This window comes from Camelina sativa, chromosome 17 (assembly GCF_000633955.1).
Source record: "Camelina sativa cultivar DH55 chromosome 17, Cs, whole genome shotgun sequence".
Lineage (NCBI taxonomy): Eukaryota > Viridiplantae > Streptophyta > Magnoliopsida > Brassicales > Brassicaceae > Camelina > Camelina sativa.
This window is the reverse complement of record NC_025701.1, coordinates 5,552,177-5,562,328: the sequence shown is the minus strand read 5'-3', so window position 1 is coordinate 5,562,328 and position 10,152 is coordinate 5,552,177. Positions and strand designations below refer to the sequence as shown.

General features: G+C 35.7%; 3 protein-coding genes across 3 annotated transcripts; 1 reads left to right on the top strand and 2 right to left on the bottom strand.

The window, feature by feature from the left end:
* Window positions 52-2,120, bottom strand: LOC104755500 (IRK-interacting protein-like). Its single transcript, XM_010477902.1, has 3 exons — window positions 1,996-2,120; window positions 505-1,617; window positions 52-424 (listed from the first exon to the last, which is right to left on the bottom strand). The coding sequence occupies exons 1-3, from the start codon at window positions 2,068-2,070 to the stop codon at window positions 101-103; spliced, it is 1,512 nt and encodes a 503-aa protein (XP_010476204.1). The 5' UTR covers window positions 2,071-2,120; the 3' UTR covers window positions 52-100.
* LOC104755499 lies at window positions 6,524-7,595 on the bottom strand. Its single transcript, XM_010477901.2, has 2 exons — window positions 7,464-7,595; window positions 6,524-7,257 (listed from the first exon to the last, which is right to left on the bottom strand). Exons 1-2 carry the CDS (start codon window positions 7,521-7,523, stop codon window positions 6,670-6,672), a joined length of 648 nt encoding a protein of 215 aa, XP_010476203.1. The 5' UTR covers window positions 7,524-7,595; the 3' UTR covers window positions 6,524-6,669.
* On the top strand, window positions 9,158-9,899 carry LOC104755498 (probable calcium-binding protein CML13). The gene has a single exon (XM_010477900.2). It carries the CDS (start codon window positions 9,261-9,263, stop codon window positions 9,705-9,707), a length of 447 nt encoding a protein of 148 aa, XP_010476202.1. The 5' UTR covers window positions 9,158-9,260; the 3' UTR covers window positions 9,708-9,899.

Here is a 10,152-nt window from a genome sequence, read left to right as displayed (position 1 = left end):
TTTTTTTTTTTTTTTTTTTTTTTAATTACAAACCTCACAAGTCACAAGACAAAACATAAACCCCACCAATTTTATAAACTGCCTTATTCAACGTACGTAATTAACCTCCTAATGGGCTACAGATGCTTATTAAACTCTTGTCGCTTTTATTACATTCCTTGACCGTACGGTCTTCTACTAATTCTTCCTCGTCGCTGACGCAATGCTTGCAGACCACCTTGCACTTAACCACACTCCCATAGACGTAAAATCCAGGCTGAACCATTGCTCTAACCAGACTCTTAAACCTTTCCCCACCAGTTTCCTCCATATATATCGGATCAAACCTGTCATCTTTCTCCACTCGAAAGATTTGCAGACCCGGGTTCACCGAATTAGCCAACAGATGAACCAACCAAACACTCTTCGATGCACCAAAGAAAGCCTACAGACCAAAACAAAACCGGTTCAATCCAATTAATCTTGAATTAAACCAAATAAATCATTACAAACCGCTTGGTTTACCTGTAAAAGCGGTTCAGGCCAAGCTCGGTTCCAGCAAAGCATCGAAACGACGTCGCTCATTTTCCGGTCACAAAACCGGCTAAACTCCTCGGAGAAATGCTTAGTTCCTCTGCTCAACACCTCATCCCACGTGAGCTCCATCAACACATTGAACGAAGCGTAATTAGATTCACAACGATCAATCGGGTTCAAAATCCGGGTCGACCCGTTAGTCTGAAACCCGGAAGCTTCGAAATCCTCGAAGAAGGCTCTGCTCAGAATCGCTTCGAGGTAAAAGATCAGACTTTTAGGGTTCTTCGCGAAAGAGTTGATCTTTACATCGAAAGGTTGAAGAAGAAGAGAGAGTCTCTCGTAGACTTTCCCACCGACGGTTCGTAGCTGCGAGGCGAGAGATCTGCTCAAAGCTCTGATCGAAGATCGAGATTCCGATACAGAGACGAGGAACTGCTGAATGATCCTGTCGTTGAACCCGTCTTTACGAATCGGAACACTCTGTTTCTTGTTGCTACACTCATCAAGACCCGATTTGAGGTTGTGACAATAAATCTCGAGCTTGTTGAGCTTCTTCTCGAGCTCTGCCATGGATGACTTCAACCTCGAAGCTTCTATCACCGCGTCTTCTTTCTTCTTCGTGGCTTGGATCAGTTTATGAGAAAGCTCCGCCACGGCTAACCTCCACTGCTCTTCTCTTGAAGCGTCAGCGGCAGAGGAGGAGGAAGAGCGCGGAGGAAGCGACGCCGTGGCGGAGGAAGGTTTGGGGCTTCTCCGTGTGAGGGATTGGAAGATGGATTTGATTATTAGGTTGGGGCTTGAGATGAAGGAAGGGTTGTTGTGGCTTTCGAGAGGTACGACTGAGAATTTGTCACGGTGAGAGTGGTGAGGTCGACACTTGTTGCAAGAGACGGCGCCTCCGTCGTCTTCGTCGTTGTTGCCGTCGTGTCGTTTTCTGTTTGAGGGTTTTCCGTTGTGGTGGAGAGGTGTTAGAGTGTGTTGGTGGTTGTTGTTGTTACGGTGGTGGTGGTTTGGTGTGGCGGAAGAACCACCGTCGCTGCTTGGGGTTGCTCTGTTTTTGTATCTTTCTTCTTGTAGGTCTTCTTCTTCGCATTCTAGAATCTGAAAAGAACAGAGAGAAAAAAAAAATGAAAATTATGCCAAATTGAGAGATAAAAACAAAAACTTTTGGATTTGTAATGAGAGATTCGAGATTCTAATGGAATCATTGAGAGATCAAAGGAAGAAACTTTAGAACGAAAAGGCAACAGTTCTTGCTTCTTTCGACTTTTCCTTCATTTTTCCGAGAGTATAATTGTGGGTTTAAGGAGTAACACGTAGGAAAACACTCAAGAACAAAAGATTTGAGCTATAACTGAATCAATTCTACAATTTTTGTAAAAAAAACACTTTAATTTGTTACAGAGCAAGACAAATTTGAGGTCTATGAAGTGTTTTTTCCTCGGGAAACAAAGAAGAACGAATTTGAGAATGACTTACAGGAGTGAACTGAAGGGATTGGTGAAGAGATGGAACAGGAGATTTGGAAGGAGACGATGAAGACGAAGGAGCCATTTTTTTTTTTGGTTTGCTCTCTCTATTTTTTATTTTTTTGGTTTGCTTTAATATCTCACTTTTATTTTATATATACAACTATATCATATGATAATATAAATTATTTATCAAGTCAATTTTGTAAAATAAATAATTTAAAGAGGAGTACTAGAATAGTGATGATTATTTTTTCTTTTGGGTTTTTTTTTTTTTTGCCTCTAATTTTTGGTCAAATATTAAAGTTTGTTTCCATGTTAGTAGTTCAAGCTCAATACCAAAATGAAGACTATGCTCTTACTAGTCATGTTTTGTTGTCCAAAACCAAATACATTTGAATCACATATTATTTTCCCCAAAACAAATTCTTCTCTTATTCAACAGTACATTCATTAGAAAACAAGACTTATTGTTTCTATAAAAGTATCTTTTCTAAAGTTTTAGATAAAAAAATTTATATCTATCTAAAATTAACGCGTGTTAAAAAACCGTCAAAAACTTTATATTACTAATTTTTGACACGTAGTTTTGAACTTTTGATAGAAAACGTAAAGAATCCAACTTTTATTTTTGAGATTATTTAATTACAAACTTACAAATCTGCAACAAAAATCTGTTTTAGATAAAAATTATTGTATCGATATAAAATTAATGCGTGTTAAAAAACCGTCAAAAACTTTATACTCTTTTTTGACACGTAGTTTTGAACTTTCGATAAAATGTAAAGAATCCAACTTTTATTTATGCACTTCTAAATAAAATAGAACTCATTATTTACATTTAAAAAAAAAATTGATATTATCATATAGAATGGTTTTATCTTTTGGAATAACTATATAATATTCAAGACAAAATCTGTTTCAATCTTTGTTTTTTTTGGAAAATTGAANTTTTAGTCAAACAAAAAAAAAAAAAAAAAAAAAACTGTGTATATCATATAAATTTCATAGTATACAGTATAGTTTTGTAACTGATCATTCAGCATTTGTTTTGTTTCATTGGCGTTATTTCTTTTCATTCGTTCCAAATTGTACCGAAATAATCGTACTTAACTTAGCTCTGCCTGTGTAACTTTTCATGTTTTTTTTTTTCTTTAATTTTGTAACTCATATATCTAAATTTACGTGTGCGTCAGTGCGTGTGTGACTATATCGAGTGTAATGATTATAGTTTCCTTGGATATGTAAAAGAGATGTTTAATCAGGTTTCTCTTTTTCTGTTTTTTCACCATCAATTTTGTTCATCTCGTCAGCTTGTGATCATTTCTTCTGAAGCAATCAGAGTATTCTGAAAGCTATTTACATTTTACTCAATGCCCACAAATTTTGTATGGCTGTCATTGGTTACTTTGATCTGATATCCATGTATTGGTGAACAAATACTTGGAATTATACAACAAAAAATACAAACAAAGCTAAACGTAAACGTAGGTGTATAGTCATGGCCATGGGTGTGTAACGACAATCTCATGTCGGTAATTAAAAGAGTTTACTCATCGGATAATTTGATTTCCATGTCTTGGTGAACGTATTTACTTGGAACTATACATAAGTACAAACAAAGCTATACGTAAACGTAGGTGTATAGTAACGGGAGTAACGACACTCTCTTGTCAGTAAAAAAAGAAGAGATTTATAAGCACTTTATTTTCTCCTTTTTTCAATCTATTCCTTTTTTATAGAAATGTACAAAAAAAAATTGCTTTCAGTAAATGCACATTGGGTTGCAAATAGATTTGATGTTTGCAAGTTTTGGTGTATCTAAATTCTGCTACCATTCAGATCCCATTACAGTGGAAACTGCAAATAAATAAATAAACCAGCTTATAGCGAAGACGAATTCAATTATCCATATATTGTGCAAATCCTATCTTTAGCTTCAAGTTTAGTAAGGATAACCTAAAAAAGGGGATTTCGTTTTCTTAAATGATTCCACATACCTTTGATTGTTATTTAATGTGATTCGTTAGGTTAGAGCTCCGGTTGGTACGAGTTAGAAAAAGACATTACATTATTGATTGGATTAGAGAGTTAATTTTTTTTCTTTAGTTATGTGAGTGAATATATACCGTCAAAATTCACCACTCAAACATTTTTCACAGCGTACTTAAGCTTCGCAGTTGTACCAGTATATTCATTACACATATCTACCATTGTGATTGATAGCTAGATGTTTGTATTTTTCATTAATAAACAATAAAGATATATGAAGTTCCATAATTCATGAGAGAGCTCGCTCGTGAGCATATATATGTAATGTAAGAAAAAACATACACATCAAATCGCTTAAAATGAAGATATCAACTTTTGAATTTATGATTTGTTGCTTAGTAATAAATATAGGAGTAGGGGGAATTGTCACATTAAATGTTTTTTGAGAAGAGCAACAAATGCAAATCCAGCTACCACATTTATGATATTGGTTGACCCACATTACCAAACAAAAACATCTTTTGGCCTATGACTCGGTTAGATTTGTGTGCCTTATTCATTGGGTCAGTCTTCTCTTTCAGCTCCTCCAACTTACTTTAATTCTCATTCTATATTTCATGTGATTGTTGTTTTGAAATGAATACATAAGCATGAGAATTGAGAAAGTAAGGGAGAAAAAAGCATTTTGATTAATGTAGTTTTCAGCGTTCCAAGGTAATAAATAGTCTTATGCTAACCAAAGGATTCAGTTCATGGCATATATTATAGTGGCAAAACATGAAGGTAACAATCAATTTTTTTTTGTTTTTATGACTTAGGAGTGATCATGGTTAAATTTCGAATCCCCGTGATCAATGCTACTCGATTCCAAGTGGCGAGACTTGGTTTAGGTAACAATCAATTGAACTCATAGTTCACCTAGAATGATGATCAAAAGATTCAAAAACGGATATTATCTATAATCTAGTACGTAATTTATCGAATGTATATATTATGCTTGAAGTTTTGATTAGGAAAAGAAAAAGCTAGAGTAATTAATACACAATGACACAAAAGTGAGAAAACAAGGGGCATGTGATGGTAATAAATGGGAGAAAGAGAGGGTAAGATAGTCCGAAAGCTCATAAATGTTTTTGAATGGGGATTTTGGATTTGGGCTCTGAAAAATGGCTGACTTTGCGTGACATGTCTCTGTTCGCACCGGTTGGATCATGTGCACGTGACGCACTTCTTACCTCTCCCTCCCTTCCTTTCTCATTTATTTCTCCTTTTTTTCTTGATCAACATTTTGGCCTTTTTCTTACAAATTAATAAATATTAATGAAACGCATGATAATAATGGTCAGACGGACCTGCTCAGGATCCGGACAGCCCAACACCGCAGGGAACTAGGGTTCACGACAAACGCCAAACGTCATCTGTTTTTTTTTTATTTTTTCATTGCCCATGTTTGTATTTTTCTGAACGTACGCGTATCACTTTTCTCAGTCATTTGTTTCTTCACTTTTGTATTATTTAACTTTTTGTGTTTATATTTGAGAATAATACCAAAAACAACTATCCATAATTAGCATATGTTTATTTTTAGATGGTTATGTTTTGGGTTGATTGATTAGAGTTTAGCCAGTAAAGTCCAACAAAAAGCATTTTAAGAGCATAGAAGCCAAAACCATGAAAGGAATTGGATTAAAGCATAGCAATATTACCTTTTTGACCGGTAAATTAATATCTCGACAAATTAAACCGGGAACTAAACCATCATACGCTTGCTTCTATGACCATCTCTTGTCCCTTTGATTTCTCGTGACATTATCGACATTGAAACCTCAAACGGAAAAACGGCACGAGTCCATGACTCGATCGACGTGAGTTTCTTTACTACGATTTAGTTTTATTCGAAGCTAAGTTAATATAAATTTTGGGTGGAGTATGTTATACTATTCCACATTAGATGTATAAAAGATATTATCGTATTACATAAAACGACATAAACCAATCTATCATTGCTAATTAGTTTTGAAGTTAGAAGCATATGATTCATAAAATGCTTTAGAATGATGACTGATCTAATGGATTATTCCCACTTTGTTATTGGTATTTGCATGAATGATGTGATGTTTCCGTTCTCATCTTTAAAAAACTTGCAACTATATCTCGTATTTGAAGTGGAGATCGATGGATCTGACATAATATTTAAAGAAGATAAGTTAATCAACTTATAAAATGGATATCCTCGTCGGTAACCGGACCTCCAAATCACTTTAGGTCATTTTCGTAAGCACTAATGTGGAAACCAATTACTTTTCTTGAAGGAAAAGGCAAGCATATGATTACACTTATGACTTAAAGAGGTTGTAATTTTTCCTAAGTCATTGAGAGCACTACTAATGTATTGGGCTCAAGAACTCCTAAACAACTGGCTTTTTTAAGCCCATCACTCTATAGTGTTCTAGTGTTCATTCTGTCCCAACATGATAGATAAAGAGAGGAGAGGCAATTGAGAGACAGATACACTAGTTTTGCTTAATCTGTTAACACATGTAAGCTTTCCTCACATAACAACGATCACATTTATAAGACAAACATGTTTTTCCCCAATTACAATGACATCTATGGAATCATATGTACAAAATACATATACATTAAGATCCAATAAACTATGTCTCACAATTGTATCTGTCTATTATACTTTCTAGATACTAAACACATGTTCTTCTCCTGATCTCTGATCAACATGTGTGATCCATCTCCTCTTTCTATTCTCATTACTCTTCCCTGATGAATTCCTAGCCGCAATATGAGCAATCTCAATACCTCCGGTGACCGGGAGAGTCACCGTTCTAACAACGTTCCGGTCTCTTAAAACCCGTTTTAAGCTCGAACACCCGTTTCTACAAACCACAACCGCTCCTCTGTTTCCAAACGCAGCGTTCCTCAACGCAGCAGCTGCGAACTCCTTGTTCCGCCAATTAACCACCAAGAAATCGATTCCTTGTAACTCCTTCATAGCTTTTTCGGGTTCTTCAGCGACGATCGTCTCTGGTAAGTTCAAGGGAGATGAAGAAGATTCTTGAATGGCTTGGAGATAAGCAGATTCTGATCTCGAGCTTTGTACAATACATATGTGTTTAGCGTTTGCGTGTTGGCTCGCTACGTTTAAGCCGACACTTAAAGCTATTGCGTCTCCGTATGACCAAGTTTCAACAATCATCTTCACGTTCCATCCCGCCGCCATCGCTGCTATTAGCTCCGCCGCGTCCGGCGTTTCAAGATTCTCGCACTAAACAACACAAAAACAGGATAAGAATCACTACGATAACAAAAATTACGAATATTTAACAAAACTAAGATCTGGGTTTTACAAAAATGGGGTAAAGAACGAATCTTTCATCGTTTTGAATTGAAATCATTGGTTTTTGTGAATGATAAGAAACAGGGGTTGTTCCGGCACGATTCACCGGAAAATTTTAAAAATAAAAAACTTACCGATTTAACGGTGTCGATATAAGCCTTGGATGCTGTTTCCGGAGACCAAACCAATTTCATTTTTCTTTTTTTTTTTCTTCTTCTTCGCCTTCTCTCCTAGTCTCTCACGTTTCTTTGGGTTCTTCTTCTTCGTTGTTTGGGTTTTAGCTTCAAGGTTGCTTTTTATAGACGACGTAGACAAATAAGAATAGTCTCGTTTCGTATTTTATGGATATGGCCCATGTATTTTAGTTTTGTTTTCTGATTTAGCCCCAATACTATCGAATTTAATCAAACACCCCTAGATTTAGCTGTTAAAGTCAGCGAGTGGACATAGAGAATGCGTCTGTTATGAGATAATTAGAGTAATATTATCTTGAGTTTTGCGGTGTAAAGGTTAGATTTAGAAAATGTGTAATATTTGGGAGTGATATGTAAATTTTCTAAGAGATTTACTAAGTTTTAGTTGTTCTCTATTTGTTTTCTGTTTTGAGTGTTTTCTAAAGATAAGGTTGTTTCTAGATTGTCGACGTTGACACTCTTCTAGACGAATTTGACATGTGTAGGCTAACAAGATTTTAACTAGTTAGTCTTATATTTAGGCTTAAACGACTCATCTACTGTTTTTTTTTGTTTTAGTTAAGTTTTGATTTTTTTATTCTCTTACGGTAGTTTGGATTTAGTTAATATCACCCTACATCCTAATTCAAATAAAAACACAATGCTAATGAATAACATGCATTTTCTTGAATTTGAAAGACAATAATAATACAACCTACTATGTCATGATCGAACAAAAATGGCTTTTATTTCATCGGCTGACAAAAACTAGAAGTGGATGTTTTAAGCTAACAAAAAATGTTCTCTACTAATGATAAAGGTATCGACACTTGAATATTCATTATACACACTTCGAGTTATCTATTTTTAGTTAGATATAATAGATAATGTTTCATTGATCGTTGATAAGGAGTGTGGATACTTTTTTCAATATAGAGATAATGGGGAGGAGGATTGTCATGGATAATGCAGAAATTTCAAACAAGTGAATCACACTCCAAAGCAAAAACCAAAGAAAAGATATAAAGCATATATAGAAGAAACTCAAACATGTGAAAATAATTCAAGTGGAAGGGTGCCTTTTAAATCACATGATGCTATCATAGGCTATATACATTGATGGTGACCAATGCATTTAACCAAATTGTCTTTGTACCCCATAAATCCAACTATGTGGGACAAATCAAACCTTTTTTATAATTCCTATGTCACTTTGAAAACGACTCGATCGGCTATGGGTTAAAGAAAATATTAATTAGGTCATGTTTATTCTTTTTATCCCACTTTCTCAAATCTTAATCATTTGTTTTATGGTGGAAGCATTTCAAGCAATTTCATTTGCCATAGCGTATGACCCCATACACTTTTTTTTGAGTTAAAGCACTTAAAACATTAACTAGCCTTGCAAACCCACTCAAATGATCCTACTAATTACTATTAATTAGTAGCTAGCAAACATATGAAGACTTTATGGGAAAAGGCGATCTTCAACTTTAAACTTCCACTAAGATGATTGGTTAGACAGTTTTTGCTTTGATCTAATTGAATAGCTTAAGTTTAAACTTTGAAAAGTTAAATGGGCCAGATTTAGTTGGGCCTTGAATCTTGTATTTAAAACGGCGTCGTATCAAAACCTCTCTCGTTAAAAAGTTACACACGCCACACTCCGATCCCAATTTCGTTTTGTACAGAAGGAGAGAGAGAGAGAGAGAAACACCCGACCCGGAAGTAGACCCGAAAACCCGGAAAAATCGAAGAATGGGGAAAGATGGTCTGAGCGACGATCAGGTCTCGTCGATGAAGGAAGCGTTCATGCTATTCGACACAGACGGAGACGGCAAAATCGCGCCGTCGGAGCTCGGGATCCTAATGCGATCCCTAGGAGGAAACCCGACACAAGCCCAGCTCAAATCCATCATCGCATCGGAAAGCCTCTCGTCACCGTTCGATTTCAACAGATTCCTCGATCTCATGGCGAAACATTTGAAGACGGAGCCGTTCGATCGCCAGCTACGCGACGCGTTCAAAGTGCTCGATAAGGAAGGTACGGGGTTCGTGGCTGTAGCGGATCTGAGGCATATTCTGACCAGTATTGGAGAGAAGCTGGAGCCTAATGAGTTCGATGAGTGGATCAAGGAAGTGGATGTCGGATCCGATGGGAAGATCCGGTATGAGGATTTCATAGCAAGGATGGTTGCTAAGTGAGATCTCTAATCTTCTTTTGTTATGAAATTTTTAAGAATTGAGAGATTCTTTGTTTTTGTTATTTGTGGTTGTTCTGCTTACTAACTTTATTTATGTTCTTCATGTTTGTTTCTTTTTTCAATTTTAATGGAATATGATGTCTGTGTGATTCCACTTTTTATCTTTTATCTAATCTCTAAGAATGTTATCTCTCTCGTCTCGTTTGTTTTCATAAAGAATTGTTCTTTATGATTTGGTATTCGTTGGATTTGGATAAAGGAATCGAACTGATTCCAATGTGCTTACTTTTTGTTAGTTCGTTCTTGAAATGTGTTTGATTTAGAATCTTAGATACATCTAACACTGACTTTTATAAGCTTTTCGTGTGTTTTTGATGACTTGGTTTCATGTTCTGCATCATATTAGCCAATCATAGTTAAGCTAAGCATGATAGCCCTTCTTGAAT

Excerpts from the sequence above, each read along its gene's own strand:
- LOC104755500 (XM_010477902.1), bottom strand. The coding sequence starts at position 2,070 with ATGGCTCCTTCGTCTTCATCGTCTCCTTCCAAATCTCCTGTTCCATCT. Across the intron at positions 1,618-1,995 it reads AATCCCTTCAGTTCACTCCT|ATTCTAGAATGCGAAGAAGA; the intron begins GTAAGTCATTCT and ends TGTTCTTTTCAG. Across the intron at positions 425-504 it reads GGCCTGAACCGCTTTTACAG|GCTTTCTTTGGTGCATCGAA; the intron begins GTAAACCAAGCG and ends TTTGGTCTGTAG.
- LOC104755498 (XM_010477900.2), top strand. The coding sequence starts at position 9,261 with ATGGGGAAAGATGGTCTGAGCGACGATCAGGTCTCGTCGATGAAGGAA.
- LOC104755499 (XM_010477901.2), bottom strand. The coding sequence starts at position 7,523 with ATGAAATTGGTTTGGTCTCCGGAAACAGCATCCAAGGCTTATATCGAC. Across the intron at positions 7,258-7,463 it reads ATATCGACACCGTTAAATCG|TGCGAGAATCTTGAAACGCC; the intron begins GTAAGTTTTTTA and ends TGTGTTGTTTAG.